This window comes from Chlamydotis macqueenii, chromosome 1 (assembly GCF_036417535.1).
Source record: "Chlamydotis macqueenii isolate bChlMac1 chromosome 1, bChlMac1.mat, whole genome shotgun sequence".
NCBI classification, from domain to species: domain Eukaryota; kingdom Metazoa; phylum Chordata; class Aves; order Otidiformes; family Otididae; genus Chlamydotis; species Chlamydotis macqueenii.
Genome location: NC_141556.1, coordinates 158889958 through 158908915, shown reverse-complemented (window position 1 = coordinate 158908915; position 18958 = coordinate 158889958). Strand labels below are relative to the sequence as shown.

At 38.2% G+C, this 18958-nt stretch overlaps 2 protein-coding genes across 2 annotated transcripts in view; one reads left to right on the top strand and one right to left on the bottom strand.

The window, feature by feature from the left end:
• UBAC2 (UBA domain containing 2) overlaps positions 1 to 18958 on the top strand; it is a 107924-nt gene that overhangs the window by 50202 nt on the left and 38764 nt on the right. The gene's annotated exons all lie outside the window — the stretch shown is intronic.
• On the bottom strand, positions 346 to 11822 carry LOC104476291 (G protein-coupled receptor 183). The gene is made up of 2 exons (XM_010116030.2): positions 11725 to 11822; positions 346 to 3710 (listed from the first exon to the last, which is right to left on the bottom strand). Coding segments are annotated over exons 1-2 (1116 nt in total). The 5' UTR covers positions 11727 to 11822; the 3' UTR covers positions 346 to 2596.

Genomic DNA, 18958 nt, shown 5'->3' with positions numbered 1-18958 from the left:
CACACCAGAGCTGGCAGAGGAAGTAGGACAGATGCTCTCTGAACAACTTCAAGGCAGTGTTCCAGGCCAACTGAAACCACCACTGCTACTTTTGGAAATTTCAGATAAGCGCATAGAGAAGAGGCTCCTCATTGATACAAGTGTGCATGAGCTGTCAGCGCGTGCTGACGAGTCGTGAGGGGAAGCTGTGGCATCATCTACCACAGCTATAAATTGTCACTGTCTGTCTGTGTGTCTGTGCCTTTAGGACTCTTGTCAGGAAGCTGAGCTCGTCTTAGCTCTTAAAGTTTTTTATTTTATTGGTTTCTTCAGCATTGGAGAAATATTAAAACAAGGAGAAAAAAAATAGCTTTTCTCAAACCTGTATCTAACTAGACCAACACTCTTAAGACTTATTAGAGCAAAAGCGGTACTTTGATGTAAAGTTAGCTGTTTGAAAGTATTGAAAATAACAGAATTGCTGACATGAGAAAACAGGCATAGAGAAAGATTTTCAATACACATCTTCACTTTGTTTCCACTTGGAAGAGAATAGATATCTGCATTATGTGGTGCTGTAATATATATTTGAGTTATATTTTACAGACAAAGACAAAAAGACTTCTTGCCTTTAAGCTTTTGTAATCACGGTTAGATTAAACATATACAAAAAAATTTAAAAAACAGACATTGGTAGAATAAAATGAGCTTGTATTGGTGTGATGTTAATAATACATATATTTTATTTCTACAACTTCTAGTTATTCATGAGGGGTCTGTCTGTGGTTTTATCAGGTTATGATTTGCTTACTCCAATAGGAACAAATTCTTAAATAATATTTTAAAATAGTTTATTAAAAAAGCTGACAAGAACAGAACAGCTATAGCATACAGAATTAAGCAGAACTTCTCCTGTTAAAATTTATTTTTCTTCTTCCATTTTCCTATAGCTGCATAGTGTCTTTTGTAATTAGAAACTTAGTTTTGACAATCTAAGTGGTATGAAATATAGAGTCTTTTGCATTTTCTTGCCCATAAGAAAGTAATTGTTAATTTAATGTTTCCATACTGCTGCTGTTCAGATATGACCCTTCCATGTTTGCAGGTAGATGAAGGTCAACATGTGAGGAAGGAAGGAATTGCAAAGATGACAGATGTAACTCTGTGTTTGACTTCCAGTACAACCTCAATGCTAGAGAGATACAGCTGCAATAAATAACATTTATTCTGACCTCTGGCATAGCTTTTACCAGTAATTATCAGGCACTCTATAATTTTCCTTTTCCATTGCAGCCTCATGGTGCAATTACCAAGTTGTGTTGGCAGGTTAAGGAATATTAATAAGACAGAAGACAAAAGAGAAGACATTGGGGCCCGGAATAAAATAGGGAAGGAAACTGACACATGACGGAAGGGCACGATAGCAGGAACCCAGGACTTGCATCCTGGATATTCAGCTGGTATTGAGCCGGTTCCAGCAGGATGTGTTTAAGTCATTTGGTCTCTTTAGTGACCCAATTTCAGTGTGCCCAAAGGGATCCCAGATATGCTGTGTGAAGATGTTATAGGAAAGCTTGTTCTTTCCCACCCAATTCTGCTGTTCTTATTTATTGATCTCTCAGGTAAACAGTGCCTAAAAAGAGATGGCCATCTCACACAATCAGAATTAACCCATTAAATTAATTTTTGGTGACTTCAACTGTGAACACTTATTCTTGTTTATGAAACATTTGTCTTGTGTCCATTTCTGACTTCAGCAGAAGTTCTGAAGAACCCTGTATCACTGTTCTTTTAACTGAAACAGTGCAGTTTTCATGCAGTCGATGCAGTCTCTTGCATCAACTTATTTTTTGCTTTTATAAATAATTTATATACAAGTAGAGTATGGACTCATACAATACACACTAGAAAGACAAGTTCTCCCTTAGGAAAGGGAGTAAAGGGGTAATACACCTTGCAAAGATGAATGATTTAACATAAGGGAGATATTCAGTGTTAGGGAGAACAAAACAGTTCATTAACTTTTAATCTGTTACATTTGACAGTGTCCAATAAGACATCCGTGCTCCAAATACTATAAAATACAGTTTCACCTCAAAGGACTATAAGCTAGGCATTTGTGATGGTAAAACTTGCACAGAAATTGTCCATTTTATCTCAGAGTTTGATTCCCTTGCTTGTGTGACTTGGCTAACAAAACCATTGCTGCAATTGGAGCTCAGCTTGAGGTCATGCAGCTTGCAGATGTTCTGGTCGTAGTCCGTGTGAACTGTAAGCTATTTTTGTTTAATCCTTTATCAGACACCCAGTTAAACTGAATCAAGTCTTTGCCTGAGTTAATAACTTCCAGGCATATGTGTGTGCAGTATGGAATTTGAACATTCACAGTGATGCATATTTCCTGGAAAAAATAACGAGATCAGTCAAAACGATACAGCTAGGAAATTGTAATGCTGTTTTTTCCTGCTGTCCTATGACAATTCTTTTTCAGTCCAACATTACTCCTTGATTTCCTGACATCCTGAGAAACAGAACTTTATTTGAGCTGTTATACAGGGAGCAGTTAAGAGTTGGTACTGTAGACCCTGGATTTTTAAGCTTGCTTCACTGGGGCATACTACAGACTTTGTTTTTCGGGTAGCTTTCCATTGGAAGATTTTGCAAGTACCATCATTTGCGTTTCTCCCGCTTCACGTGAGCTTTCTTCATGATGTGACCTGACAGCACTTGAAATTGATACACTCACTTGTCGTCTCAGTATTTTCATTACAGTTCTCTTGTATCCTTTGCATGCAAAGAAATAGATGAAGGGATCTAGGCAGCAGTTAAAATTCATCAGAAACACAGTATAATGGAGTGACTTCTGGAAAACTTTCTTTTCAAGGCACAAGGGTTCATTCTGAAGCTTCTTAATCATGTGTTGTATGATTGCAACATGGTAAGGAGTAAAGCAGATGATGAACACTATAATTACAAATATGATTGTGTTGATGGCTTTTTTGTTTATCCCTGATTTTTCGGTCAGTGGATTTTCCTTAGCCGTTTGAAAAAGTTTGCAGCTAATTTGAGAGTAACAAAATAGTATAATCCCCAGGGGAATAAGATACCCTACTAAACAGGCAGCAAGAAGTATAAATGGTAGATGTGCTATTTTTTCGAAGTTTGGATATTCCATACACGTAGTCCTTTCTTTTTCTTCCTGTGACATGGACTGTATAAGTAATGGGAAAGTTTGACTAAATACAAGAAACCAGACAAAGACACAAATGCCCTTGGCGTATTTAATCCTTCTGATCTTGTATCGGAAGGGGTGGACAACAGCGAAAAACCTGTCAATGCTCAAACAGGTCATGAAGTTTACACCCGCGTAGGTGTTGATGTAGAACAAGAGAGCAGTTACTCGACATAATGCTTCTCCAAATGGCCAGTGAAATCCCAGGGCGTAATAGGCTATCCTTGTAGGCAAGGCGATACAGAACAGGAGATCGGAGAAGACGAGGTTTGTTGAATAGAGGGTAGTGGAGTTGATCTTCTTTCTGTTTTTAAAAATGACGGTGAGGGCAATGGTGTTCCCAAGCACCCCAAGAATTAAGATGGAGCTGTAGAAGACAGACAGTAGTATCCTTGCTGTATCTTTGTGCTCGTATAAGTCGCAGGTGGAACTGTTGGTCTGAGAAGCTGTGAAAGTGTCCATTTCTGTAACCACTGGTGTCACTGGAAGCTCAGTAGACCTAACATGGAAAAAAATAAAGGGAACATCTTGTAATGAATGTAGATAAACTTCTTCTGCATAACAACAGCCAACCTCTATTGCAAAAGGAAAGATTGTAAAAAACTGAAATGAAACTTCAGTGTGGTGAAGTACTTTTTAAGCCTCCTTTGGAAAACAAATAAACAGAAATATGACCCTTTTCGGTTTTTCTATTTTTATCCCAATTCCTTCTCTCCTGAAAAAATTCAGACGGGGCAAAATCATAAACTGGAGATACAATGTGTTTGGAAAGTGAAGCTTATAGATGGTCAGGAGGTGGGAGACTGTTTAAAGCAATCTGAGAGGAAAAAGGGATCTGAAGAAACTGCATGATAAAGGATCATGTGAAGTCCCCAAGGGTCAGAGAAGCAGACAAAATCTTTTACATGTGTTTCAGTTAATTTTTAGGGAGTTTTTGTTTCTAATGATTCACTTTGTCATGGCTTACCTTGTTTAGAGAAACTAAATTTTTTCAGCGTTCTTATATCGACATTGTAATAATTCAGCTTGTTTAGTACTAGTTTTAAGAGTTGGCTTTTGGAATCTAATTAAAATATTGTTACATACATCAGTTCTTAAGACTACTACTTTAGTTGCTGTTTAGTGGTGCTGCAGAAGGGAGATGACCCAGCTGAAATATTTTACATGTTGTCAATTTAGTAAATTTTAGAAATTGTTTAACCTGCGCGGTCAGAAGTAGCATGGAAGAGCTGCAAAGTGGCAGTGATTTGGGGGACTTAAAAATATAAAAAACGATCCAGCAGAATTTCAGAAATTGAAAAGACACCATCCTGTTGATATTGCTTCCAGTGCAAAATATTTCTTAGGTGTGTTGTTACCTGGCAGTTGCATAGCGTAAGCATAAATTTCAGAAAGGATGGGACATCCGGTGTACTCCTTGAGCAGCTGTTCTGCAAAATGGTGCCTCTTATGGCACCATTGCCATATGGCTCTTATACGGATTAAAACAGCAGCCAAAACAAGTTTGCCACTGCTTTAATGCACAGTACTACCTGGAGATAAAAGCTGTTGTAACCTGAGTTTTAAGTCCATCTGGTACCTTTAATTAAAATGTCGAGGTTATTTCTGAGGATTCCCCTTTCAACACACCATATTTACAAACAACTGTAGCCTGTAGTACCTTAAAGAAGTCTTTCTGGAAAATACCTCTCCGTTTTAAGGTGTTTAAGCTACACATTTTAGAAAGTATTCATTATCATTTTATTAACTTGTGAAAGCTTTAAAAGGCTAGTATCTTCTTTCATGTTTTGAGGAGGTTGTCCTCCTCATTGCAGGTTGTTCACAATTAATGTACCTGCAACACATACCTGTATTATAAGCCAGTCTGATTAGACTTCTGGCTAGCTTAGTAGGGATGCATAAAGTTCTCTGTAAACAGTAAACCTGCAGATAGTGGGTGATGTACATTAAAATACATAAATGAATTATATGTTTAAGGAAGAAATTTAGCATCTAGATAGTCTGTTAAGTCTGCATTTGCTGTGTTGCATAGGCAGTAGCAAAGACACGTGAGTGATTTCTGACTGATAGATCTACAGTGTTCTGATTCTTAGATACCTGTGAAATATGTACCGTGTGTCAGGAGGTGGGAATACTGCGTTCAGGGTTGGAAGTCAGATCTGAAGTGGGAGTTCTGTGGTTTGAATAAGGGAATTAAACTGGTAAATAGCAACTCCAACTGTATCGCAGATTTAATTTTATATTAGTTAATTCTGCATTGTTCACGGTATCTTGGTGTCAGTGTGTTTGATGTAGGATGGTTCTTGTTTTACCTAAGTGTAACAGACTGCTTCTTGCAGAAAATGATGTGGGTTTGTGTAGGTACCTGGGTAAGAGTCAGTGAGATATTTTGGTTTGTTTCTCTTATTTAAGTGCTTCTGATTACTTGTTCACACTCCCAGCATGATATCTATTGTCTACTCATCTCTTCCTTGAAATTTAGGTAAAATTATTTCTTAAACATGCATAAGGAATAATAATCTAATATTTATGATAAACAATTCCAAGGCCAGGCTGGACAGGGCTCTGAGCAACCTGATCCAGTTGAAGATGTCCCTGCTTCTTGCAGGGGGGTTGGACTAGATGAGCTTTGAAGGTCCCTTCCAACCCTAACCATTCTGTGATTCTATTAACTCCATAATTTTATTTTCACTGTAAAGTTGTAATAGTTTCAGTTCATAAGTAACATGCATAATTGTGACAACCACTCATTTGTCTTTGTATAAATGTTTGTAAAACATAGAATATCTGTTATACAAACACGTTTAACTGTAATTTAGGAAAAATTCTGTAGTTTTCAGTGAAATATATATATTTTTTACATCAAGATTTGAATTTCATGAAATGCATACTATCTAATTTTGTGTTATGAAGTTGGGTCTTTAATGTAATAAGTTAATCTAGAACTTGTTGCTCAAAATAGGTTGTTTACCCTTGCATAAAAGCATGACTGTATTGAGAAGGAGTCCTAGCTGAGAAAGAGTCTCTGTCTATCCATAGTGCTAGCATGGATATACATGGGGAGCAGTTCTGTGGCAGGACAAACTGGCCACAAATACATGATAGGAATGCTGGAGGACCACAGCTCATGAGCTTTCCAGGGCAGCGTACATGTCAGCTAAGCTGTGCTCCTTGACAGAGGATCTCAGCAGGCTCTTCTGCCTGCTATGAGAGTCAGCCCTGGGTGGGGAATGTGTTCTTTTGGATCCTCTGTTATTCCCAAAATATTTTGACTGTTAATGCAGGGAGCACATTTTACAATACGGTAGATAAGTATTAGTATTTTTTCTATATGTAGGTACGTAAGGGTATTTTTGAGCAGTCACCATGGTGTTGAGGTGCTATATTACCTGAATATATTTAATTTGTTTAAAAAAACCCTCTGATACTGTATCTATTTTGGGGCCCAAATGGATGATAAAGTTGCTACCATCTGGCAACCTAATGTACACCACCAGAGCTATACATCTGAGCCCTCGTTGTTGTTGGATGAACTCCATTGACCTGAGCAGGTTATTTCACCTTTTCTTGTCAATCTTGAACAGGGCTGCATTTAAAAAAAAATACTTCCTTCCTAAAAGGTGTCAGGCTGAAATGCAGAGCGTCACATTACCCAAGAGCTGAAGTTATGAGATACAAAGATTCAATGCCTTTGCCTTCTTGAAGTGATTCAGTTTTCTCCATATCCCATATTCTAGCAGAGCACTTGTCTTTCTGTGGTGGCTGAGACTCTCCCATTCTATAAAAGTTATTCCAAACCAGACCTTTTTCTTTTTTTTTGAGTCCTATTTTGAGTTGCTGTTTATTTCTTGGCAGCATCTTAGTGATCAACCTATTATACTTACAGAACATATGCCACTCTCCACAGAATGTATCTGAAAAAAACAACAGCAGGCTCATTTATGTGTACTTTTTGTCTTTTGCATTCTTGGAGCAAAAATGGAGAATGTTACCTCGTTACTGCTGCAAATCTCAAACTAGGTGGACATTATTCTTACTGATTTTAGTGAGCTGTGTGCCTGAATATCTTATGAGAACATGGCCATTTAATGTTATGGATCCAGATGCACCATTGAAGCTACCCTGTAAATCACTACCAGAATGTTTGCTCTTCTAGGTTGTTGGATTCAGTACCCCTCCCCAGTGGCCTTCTGAGTTCATTAACGATAGTATTTTGAAGTATATATAGAGGGAAAAAAATGACATTAATTTACTTTACCAATGTTATAATTTTAGAAAACATTGCCACAATTTTTGTGGCGTGGAGGTACATGCAAACTTTTAAGGCATAAAGTAAATTTCTGTCTCTATATTGGTACTGTGAAGAAGGTTGTTCAGGTTTTTACTTTTTCCTGAGTCTGCAGACACACAATGATCAGTAGCACAGACGTGTAAAGTTGTAGTGCAAAGAGACCACTTATTTAATGGGACCGCCCGTATAATCTACATTATGTTATTATTTTAGTTATTGGTGTGTGGATTCACTATATTTTCATTTAAAGCCTATTTTCAAAAATGCTATTTGTTCTTCATTTGGAGAATGGAAGAGAAAGCAAGTTAGCCATTTGTACTGTAGGTTTTGGTCAATCAGCCTCACTGCTAAAAAATGTGAGTATTTCTTATGTAAATTTCTGTAAAATTAATTTGCAGTTACTGTTTTTGTTGAGCCTTTCCCCTTTATACAATAAAGGCAATTCAGGGTGAACTTCTCAAATGTCTCACCACAAGGCAAAATGGTCCTGTGACGTCTGTTCTAACCCCGGCTTAGTCCCACACAGGAACTGGAGTTCCAGATGCCTCTTGGTGTACTTGGAAGCGTACTCACCACTACATCCCTGCTTTTTCTGCCCGGTTGATTAGGTTTCCAAGGTAGAGTTGTGTATCATTGCACTAGGAGCTTGTGAAGTTAGTTCACTGTGATCCTGGAGTACTTCTCAGATTCTCTTTGTCCTAGGATATCTCCAGTCTAAGGGCATGGCCATTGCTCTCTGCTTCTACCTGAGAGGACTTTACAACTGGGAGAGTTTAGAATTAGTTTTGATATTATGCCCAGGTTTGCAAAGAGTGCAGTTCATTCTTTATTGTTCTCTCACTTGCCATTTTCAAGTCTTAGCATTGTATTTGCTTTCTGATCATCAATGGAAAAAGGTTTTCTTTAGCCAGTTACTTTGAGGTTTGTTAGCTAGACAGCTTTTAGTCTGTTCCATGTGCTTTCTTGATGTTTCATAGCAATAGTACCCACTTGGGGAAAAAAAATAACAGTACCATGTCAAGCTACCTACACTATCTAGCATATCTGAAATCTGTGCAGGTGCCTTTCTAAGCCAATTTTGTAATCTCGTCGAAGAAGGAAAGTAAGTTGGTTTAGGAGATTGGTTTTTAGTGGTAACATTTGACTGGCTTTATCTATTTGTTTTACATTTATAGTGCAGTACACAAGTGCCCAGCTCAGAGTGCCCACTGCAAAAGGTATTTAATGAACAGAATGGTGGCTCCAAACTGGAAGTACTACGTAATCCAAAGCCCTGGTTCAGAGAGATGTTCGTGTATGATGAGCTTTATATATAGTATTGCAGTGTTACATATATTTAACTATTAACAAGCATAGGCTTAAGCTATCAGCCAGCAATAGCTGTGTTGCAGCCTTAGATTACCTGGGTTGGTATTATGTGCAAGCAGTGATACAAAGCTGTCTCTCTCTCTGTATGCTACATGAGTTTTCTTCTTGTTCCCATCTCCTGCTTTTGCTGAAGGAGCACCATCTGTCTTTTCAGCAGAACAGGAAACATGTAACTGTGTATTGTAATCTAATGTGTGATTTGTCTCTCTCTCTTAGTAATTTTCATTCTTTGGAGATGAATCCCTGGTCCCGCTGTCCAGTAGCTAATTTGAAAGGGATACCAATGAAGTTCTAGAAAAGGCAGGGCACATCATTAGAAAGATCTCTCCCGGCTCTGTACATAGTATGGTTTAGTTACTTAGAGATGGATGAACAATAGTTCTTTAACAAACAGTATTGGAAAATAATGTTGTTTATGTATGCGTAAAGAATATAAATGAGTTAAAAGGAATGTCTAGGAAGGAAACTCCTCTTTCCCTGCAATGCCTGACCTGAGGGTTTACTGAGCTCACAGTCCTCTGTAGGTGTAAGCTATGTAAGTCTGACAGAGTTTAAAAACAGTAGAAGATGGGAAATATGCAGTGCTCTAGTTGTGTAGGTTTACACTTTCCTTAATCTCTAAAATTAATTGCTTTCTTTTGAGCAGTCATATTTACTGTTTGAATTTCTAGTTTACCACACAGGTGATCTTCATTGTAGAGTGTTTTCCTTGTTTGAGAAAAGGGCTTGATTCAGCTAAGAGGTGTGTGCTAAAATGTGTGCATGCTAAGTTATGTAGTCGAAGGCTTTGTTAGTATAGAAAGAACATATACCTACAGTGCATGTGTATTGGCAGCTTGGGAGCTACACGTGGCTTAATAAAGGCACGTCCTAAAGCTTCCAATTCCTTTCTCATACTTTAATACTTGTGCACTTCTAGTGTGTTATGCTGATTGGCGATTTTTCAAAGCTTTGAGTTTCGTGTCCTAAGTTACAACGAGTAGGCCCGATGAGCTGAAGACTGAATTCTTAAGTTGCAACCCATGGCTAATTTTGGTGTGAGAGTTTCTAGGCTACTGCTTTTATTCTTCCTTAGTACAGACCCAAATTTGTTGGAGTACTAAAGCCAAATTTGTAAGCCACACTTCAGAGAATCTAAAGTGTGCATTTCATTAATGAGATTCCCTTAATGGTAGTTATGAAGAATTTGAATATTCTTTAAATGCTTAACAGAATTTGCAGATGCATGCACCATAGGATCTTTATGATCCTGCTTTTATCTATTACTGTGTGCGTTGCAAAGTTGTATAACAGTTACATTTGGTGCTCTAAAATAATAGAAGTTACAATAAGCAAGATGGAAATACAGAAGTTGAGTTGAAATGCTGCATAACCAGTTAAAGAAAAAGTGGAAGTAATTTCAAGTGTGCATGTCTCAGTCTAATCTGTTGTCTCTCTATTTCCAAATGTGGTCGGTCCGTCCTATGAAGTGTGTGAGAACTATCTAACATAGATCTCATCTGCCAAAGATGCATGTTAATGTGAAGAGCCACGCTGATGCTGAGATTATTAACCTCCCTTCAGTTTACTTGCCTTCATATATTAAATGTAAAAAGCAGAGAGACTGAAATAAAGCAAATAAACAAACAAAAGAAAAACCTGAGCCACTGACAGTGGCATTCCTGCTAGCTGAAGAAAAAAAAAGTTCAAATAAGAATTTGTATCTTACTACTAGGAAAAAACTGCACACCTTTTATATGTTTGGTTTTTGGTTTTTTTTTTTTTTTTTTTTTTCTGGATGATATGGAACCTCTACAGGTACAGTCTGTAATTTCAGGGATTACAGTTTCATAACTTTAGCTTAAATTTATTATTCATTATGTGTATACATACTCCTCAGTCTTTCAAGCAGAAAGGGATGAGATTTGAGCTCTTAAAAGACTAATTGACAGGTAAGTTTTCAGTCACCTCTCTTCAGGAGGAGCAATGAAAACGTTAGATAGACTTTTTGTATTCTGTGCTCAAAGGCATGCATGTCATCTCTATATTTTTAAGATAAATTATAGGTGAGTTCTTGTCTGTTGAACAATCCATGCTTTTTTTGCCAGTACAATATGAAAACCAGATCCTTTTCCATGGGGAAGATGTATATAAATCGTATCACGTGTAATATTTCTTTAGCTTTGTTTAGTGATTGCAATTCAGGAAAAGAATTCCTTCTAAAAACTTCTAAAGAAATGCGTGTCAGAAGATAAAAAATGAATTAGGTCATAAATTTTTGAATTCTTAAAATATTCTGTTGCAGTATTTAGACATGGGAAGAGTGACTGGGGAGCTCTTGAGTTAATAATAAAAGCTATTTCATAGACAAGGAGCGTGTGTGATCGAGCAAGCTGTGTATTCCCAACCATAGTACAGATTTGTTTTAAGGCTCTCTCCTACTATTAAAGTATTCTGCAAGGTTCCGTGGATGACTTTAAGAATTGCAGTGCTTCACTTAACTACTTGTCCAGTAGTTATTTTGGCATTAGAGTAGTTTAAAATACTATTGCTAAAAAAAATTGTCTAAGCTAATGCAGTATCAAACATTTCCCTGTGGTTGTCAAAAGGCTGTATTATAAAAAAGGACTTGAAATAATTTCAAATAACTTGTTGAAGCTGTGGGTCAGCAAATCGTTTAAATAAAAATCAACATCAACATAAAATATCACAGAATTTCTTCCATCAGCTTTATCTCTCCCATCCAAAGATAATTTATCCTTCCTACCACATGAAAATATTCAGTACAATACAAAAAATAAATAATCTTTCTGGAATTGTTTGCTTCTGTTCAGTTAAAAAAGAAATTTAAAAGTTAATTCTTTTCTGTACTTACATGTCTGTAGCTTCTTGGATCCTCTGAGCAGTTCAGGTCATCAGCAGGATGGCTTGACTGCGAAAGTTTACCCTTGCACATTGTTTTCAAGAGTGATTACGTGCGTCGTTTGTGGGAGGGGTAGGTTTTTTTCAAGTGCCTAAAAAATCCCTTCTGTGTATGCTGGTCTTGATTTGCTACCTACTGTTTTATGGGATGTGAAAGTATCTATTTTTAATCCTTTTACAATTAGTCTGTTCACAGAGAGTAATTAGAAACAACCCTCCCGCCCTCCCCCTGAAGTCACACGTTACTGACTTTCATAGAAGGGACTTTACCCAGAGGTTTACTTGACTAATTGTTGACCAGCTAAAATATCTTGAGTGAAAAACTTTGTTTATACGCTATTTGCATTTAAAAATAACTTAAATTTCGTTTGTGGCACAGAGCGGTATGATCGGTACACGCTGTAAAACTGCTGCTCGCTGATCAGATCTGACACGGCACAAGAAAACCTCAGAACTGAAGCATACTGAGATGCTGCGTAAAAACAGCCGTCTCACCGGCCCACGTACATTCCCAGCACTGTTTTAGTATCGTAATGATGGGGCTTTACAGAAGTGCCCTTTGAAAATGCATGAGGGAGCTGAAGAACTCTGGTGGTTTGAGAGATTAATGAGGATGTGTGCCTTTGTAAGCTGTTTAATGCATTTTAAGCAAGGATAATAATAATTACCTTACACGTGTAAGGTAAATACATGGAAGATAAAAAGCTTTTAAAACACAAATCTGATTCCCCTGAAATGATACTGATAAGAGTGGATGGAGTAGGAATAGGGAATAGGAAAGGAATGGGATGTCAAATTGTGAAGTGGCCCATTGTTACTTCGAATAACCTTGTTTCTGGGCCAAGAACGTTGATCTAAGAGTTAAATTATGTGTTTATTAAGAGAGTTCTGGAGATTAGAGATAGATGGAAAATCCTGTCATTTGCTGTTAGAGGTTGTGGTTGATAGGTACCTGGGATTTTCCCCAAAAACTCATTCTGATCATCATGACTGCAAAGGACTATTTATCTTTAAAGTGGCCTCATTTAGTGGCCTGATTTTAAAGAACCAGCAAGTGGGCATAATAATGCTATTTTTGGCGGGTCCAACCTGTGCAGAGGATGGAATGCCTCTTTGCGAACGTCAGGGCTGTGTTCACGGCACAAGCGTTTGCTGGCGTTGCAGTGTTGGAGGTGTGCAGAGATAGAATCTCGACTAACATGTCCATCTTGTCAGAGAGCCCAAAGTAAATGCAGATCTAATGACAAAGTTAAACTTTACTAAGCGTACCTTATCTTATGGGAAATGTTTTTGCTATAGCAGAGTGAAGTAGAGCCTTGTGAGCTACTTCTGTCCATACTTGCAGCATTTAGTTGGCACTATACACTGATTTTTCTGGTGCTGAACTCCTAGGGCAGATGTGGTTTGATTCCCTTTAGATGCCAGGGAGCTGAAGGGCTCAATCTAGGGCTTTCAGCTCCTCAGTTTGTATGGGGCATTTCTCTTCTAACACCAGATTCAGAAAGTCTTTGAGAGAACTCCCTGATCTTGTTCTAGGTTTTTTCCTTTCTTGTGTTTGAATTATTTTTAATTATTCGGCTTCATCACAGAGCAAAATCTCTTTAAATGAAGTAATGAGAATTAAAGACTGTTTAAAGGGAAATTGCACAGGGAACTTGCTTCATACGTACACAAAGTAATACTGCAATGTAGTTCCCTATCCAGCAGCAAAAATGTGTAGTTGAAATGGGGAATTTTGAGATACACAGGCATGCAGTAGTCTTTGCTAAAGGGCTGACATTAGTTACACCGTTTCATATTAAAGGAAATGTTTATTTCAAAATAGTCCTACCATTATAAAGTAATACCAATATGTGTTTCCTGCTCCAATCTGATAAAATATTGCCTTCCTTTGATTAAGATACATTATTAGATTGTACCCTTTGAGTCACACTGATGTATTAGCTACCAATCCAGCCTAGCGTGATGGGATGTTAATTGCTTGAATTAAATGATACAGGTTGCATCTTTCACTCACTATTTATCCTTCCGGCTATTTGTTTTCTGTTCTTATACAGCTGCTGTTTTTCCAGTGTTTGTTTGGCTGTCCCTTGAACATTTAAACCAAGAAATGGCATGTATCAAAAAGTGTGAGATATGCTTGGGTTTACCATTTGTGTGCAAAAGCTTATTATTTTGCTGTTGGCATGCAAGGAGAGTAACATGTAAATTAATATACTAATTTGTTACTTTCAGAGATGGTGACATCAAAGCAGTGCAGTTAATATTTTGACCATTATGTTATGATGCCTGTGATTATTTACTTTCTGTCTGCTTACTTAGTTCCTACTGTATTTGAGCAGTTCACAAATGGTACTAGATGTAGCTTTAGAGTTCCATATCTAAAGAGTTACTACCCAAGGCAAGAAATTACTTCTCAGTTACACAGGGTGTTTATGAACCCAGCCAGCCATTAACTGCAAAACTGCCTTTCCTTCCTAAACGAAATCCTTTTGTTTTAAGGGAGACAGGTCAGGTGTCTAGAACTAATCTGTAGCTGAATCCTGTCATTTTGCGGACAAACATGATTTCTCAAGTGACTCGAATTAGAGGAACAGTAAATGATGACTCACCAGCGAGTCATGGTAATTCTGCAAAGGCCAAATAAAATGTGTGAGGTTAATCTAGAAGAAAAAAATGAAATTAAGCACTCGAGCTCAGATGAACTTGGGACACTAAAAATTGCAATGCAGCTGTTGAACTGTACCTCCTCAACAAAATATTCCGCCATCTAAGTCCCTTCAATGTTTCCTCATGCCTCCATATGTCTTCTGCCTAGCTCCAGTGTCTGTGCCGGCCTTAGCCAAGTATGGAATTCACTGGGAGCCCCTGCCTTTTAAAAAGGTGCAACCTCCTCCCTCTTCCTGAACTCAAACTCTGGTTTGGTTAATACGATCCATCATGAAAGCAAAGCTACCTGGGTAACTGTCACCGTCAATCACTTGCTGCAGACATCTGATGCAGAACAGCAACTGTCAGTAGATAAGAATGGGTAACTAACTCTGTGACACCTAGTTGGCATAGAAAACTTATTAGTTAAGGATAAATAGTTGTCCTTGTGATACTCTACTCAATTGGGGCACAGGGTTTGATCAGCCATTCCTATACCACTCCCTCAGTTTCATCTATTCCTCCATGCTTTTGGCCTTCATATGAATGGCAGCATGCTAATCATATATTAAATAAAGGACAGGGGCCTTAATAAAAAAAAAAACCAAACCAAAAACCCAACCAAAAGTAAACCCACAAAAAAAAAAAAACCCAAACCAAACAACCCAAACTTCATAGTGCTATAAGCTGAATAATTCTTTGATGGTCTGCAGTAACTGCTTGCCTGAGGGCAGTACATTGTGAATGCCTAACTGAATAAATTTTATGTTGTATATTGCAGCACGCCGGTAGACTAAAAAATGGTCAGGTACTGTAAGTCAGCTTTGCACAACAAAGGTTTAGGTGAGATAGGATTAACTGATCTTTTTAGAGAAAGCTGAAGAATAATGTTTACATATGTTAGCAGCTTATTAATTATGAATAAATTCAAACAGAAATTGGAGGAAAGGTTCTAGCCAGCAGAAGAGGAAAGGTCTGGATTAGCTCACCAATGGGAAGGGAAAGCAACTCGAAACTGGTAAACTGGTTTACAATGCAGCTGAGCAGTTTATGGAATGAATTATTGGGTAGTCTTCACTTTAAAAACGAAAGCTTTTTTAGGAGAGGTAGGTGTCTGGCTTCTCTCTTCATGAGGGGATTGTGAAGTGTTTGATTGTTTGGTCTCATATTTTAATGAACCCAAAGTTGCAGTGATTCTGCTGAGATATCCACGGACAGGAGGAACCTTCCTTTTCCCCTCAAGATGCACAATCAAGTTTTGTCTTGGTTTTTTTTTTGGTTTTTTTTTTTTTTTTTCCTTGCTTTGTTCCTGCGTTCCTGTGAAATATTGATGGTTAGATACGTGAGTACAGGGTAAGGTACCCTATGGCTTTTGCTGGTACAGGGAGACCTGCACTGGGGTGTCCTGCTCATGTGTTGCAAAAGGGTTGGGTGTAATAGATGGTTGCTTTGAGTCCTGGCCACCATCAGGCAGAGGATCCCAGCTGTCAAGTGTGGTCATATTCCAGGGAGTTACCTAATTTTAAGGAATTTTATTGAGAATGTTTAACATTCTCAGAATAAAGGCTGTCATGTTAAGTGTAATACAGCAGTATCTGGACAGCCTGTAGGAACGCAGAGCACTGAAGTAACTTAGTAACTTGAACTACAAGCACACTGTTTGCATGCTCTGTATTATCCGCAGCTGCATTTATAACTTATATTTTTAGCCCCACCAAAAATATGTGGTTATGAATTTGTCAGGTTACAGATTTTATGAAGAACTTAAATGAAGAAAAATACAGCACCGCAGTTAGTAAGTGTAGTGAGTCATTCTGAATAAAATAACAGGTTATTTCTGCAAGTTTAATCCCGCAGAACTTCCATTGACAACAGCAGATATTTTTGCAGAAGTTAACATTTAGCTTTCTGCCTGTTTGCTCATACATTTTCTAACCATTTCTTCTGTATTTTGTGCATATGTTTACTAATGTTAAAATGTTTTATTTTAATCTGCATGTAATATTCACTTTTAAACTTTAAGTAGAGTATTTCTCTTATGAGAAGTACTTACCCCTGATTCTTTCTTCTCTGACAGTAGTTTCTACATGTCTGGTTTACTTTTTTCAAAGTTATTGTTTCTTCAAGTTCTTTTTTTCTCTGTGCAAAACCGATCTCATCACTTCATATGATGCAGAATGTTCCCATCTGATCTGCTGTATTTCTTACTCACTGCAAGTGTTGAAATTCAACATGCTCTTAAAAATCAGGATATAATAGTTGTAGAGCCTGCTTGTAGAGCACCTTTGGGATGGATATGGTGTCCATATAGAGTATTCAAATTCTAGAATTTAATCTTTCAGGTTTTAGAGTTTTCTGTTTTGTTTGAAAATTTTGTTTTCTAACATGCATGACTGAAATTAACTTCCTAAACATGAAGTGGGCATAAACTCAATTTAAAGTCAGCATGTATTTCTGTCTGTGGCCCTTCTTTGCATACAGACATCTCAAGTTTCTAGTAGAAGTTAATCATGACACTTGAAAGGATGTTCCTGATATTCTCATAGTATAATGAACAAAGGGCTGGGACGAAGGTCTCTGGAAAAGGAGAAAAAGTAGAGGAAAGCATATTTAAAAGGATTAAGGGAAAAGTAAAAATCAGAGGGAAAGAGAGAAGTGAAGGAAAACAGAATTCAAGTAGTCCTTCAGTAAGTATGTTTTCTACTTGTAGATGTTGAATCTGACTATATGTTACCAAACAATTAATTAACATAATTTTAAAAGTTAAGATCCAGTCCTTTTATTTATGGTGCGTGGATGGATGTTTGTACCCGTCTAGTGAAATACAGGAACAGAAATCCCTCCAGTGATTATGAGCTTCAGGAACAAAGCTTTGATCATTTACAGAATAATAGAGTAGCTTAGGTTTGACAGAATCTCTGGCAACCCTGGGTTCAAAGCCTGTCCAACAAGAACAGTTTACTTAGGGCTGTGTATCCAGACTGTATCTCTGAGGATGTAGATTCTAGCTCTGGGCAATCTGGTATGGTACTGGACCATCATTACCCCCAGCTGGACTTGCTCCAGTATATCAGTGCCTTTCTCAAAGTGAGGAGCCCAAAAGTGGACATAATGATTCACGTTCAGGCTCAGAAGTGCTAAACGATCACTTCTCTTGGCCTGGTGACTCTGCTGTTGATAATGCGGCCCTGTATGTGATTGGCCTTTCCTGCAAGGGCAAACTGCTGATTGACATTCAAAGGATTCTCCAGCTCCTTGTCTGCCAATCTCTTTTCTAACCAGTCTATAGCATTGCACAGGGTTATTCCAACACAGGTGGAAGACTCTGCAGTTGCTTTTGTTGAACTCTGTAAGGTTCCCGTCAGCCCCTTTCTCCAGCCCATCAAGGAGTATCTGAATGCAGCCCTGCTCCCCAAGTATTGGCTGCTCCCTCCCTCTTGCTGAGAGTGCACTCTGTCCTGTCATCCAGGTCATTAATAAAGACAATAAATAGTGTTGGCCCTTGTTGTGGATCCCCGAGGGAAGCTACCAGTAATTGGCTGCCGCTTGGACTTTGTACTGCTGGTCGGAACCCTTTGAGTTCCAGCAGTGTAGCCAGTTTCCCTCAACTCTGCTTATCCAGTCCATATCTCCTCAGTTTTTCTTCAATGACACAAGAGGAGCCTGAGTCAAAGGCCATCCTAGACTCAAGAGCATACAACATTTGCTGCCTTTCCCTTCCTTGTCCACAGTGCCAGAATCACCCTTGGTAAATCCATATGGGATATTAGCAATGGCCTTGTCCATCATGTGGCTGGCAGTGGCTTCAGGGAGATTTGCTCTGTAACTTTCCCAGGGACAGAGGTGAAGCTTGCAGCCACCTGAATCGTCGTCTTGCCCTCCTTGAAGATGGGTGTGACATTTGTATTTTTCCAGTCATTGGGAACCTGCCCTGATCACCACGATGTTTCAATGATAGTAACATTGGTCATCTTCCCTCAGTGCCCTGAGGTGCAGCCTATCTGGTCCCATTAACTGATCCCGTATGGCCAGTTGGGCTCGAGAGCTTCCTAACTGTCTTCCTTTACAGCAGGTGTTGCTCCAGTCCCACAGGAGGCTCAGGGTCCTGGGAGGCCTGAGAGCAAAACTAACCAGTGAAAATTGAGGCAAAAAAGACATCGAGTACCTTGGCTTTTTTTCACATCCTTTGTCACTAGGTCCCTTTTTCCATTAAGCAGTGGGCTTATGTTTTCCTTAGCCATCTTTTTGTTGTCCCTTATTATGTCAGTCACATTCTAGTGTTGTTACATAGATAACTTCTCTGACAGACCCACTGTAGATGAGCAGCATCTCCATATAGATATTCTAAAACAAGGCATGAGTAATGTTTGGAAGTTTCTAAAGGCAACAGAAGAGATTAATTTAAATTTTCAAAGTAAAAATACCGAATTATGTCATGAAAGTTGAGGGTGAAAGTTTAAAATTAATCTGAATAAATTTTCACACTATGGAATCACCTGCACAAATGAGTTTCACAAAATATTTTGAAGGGCACTAGT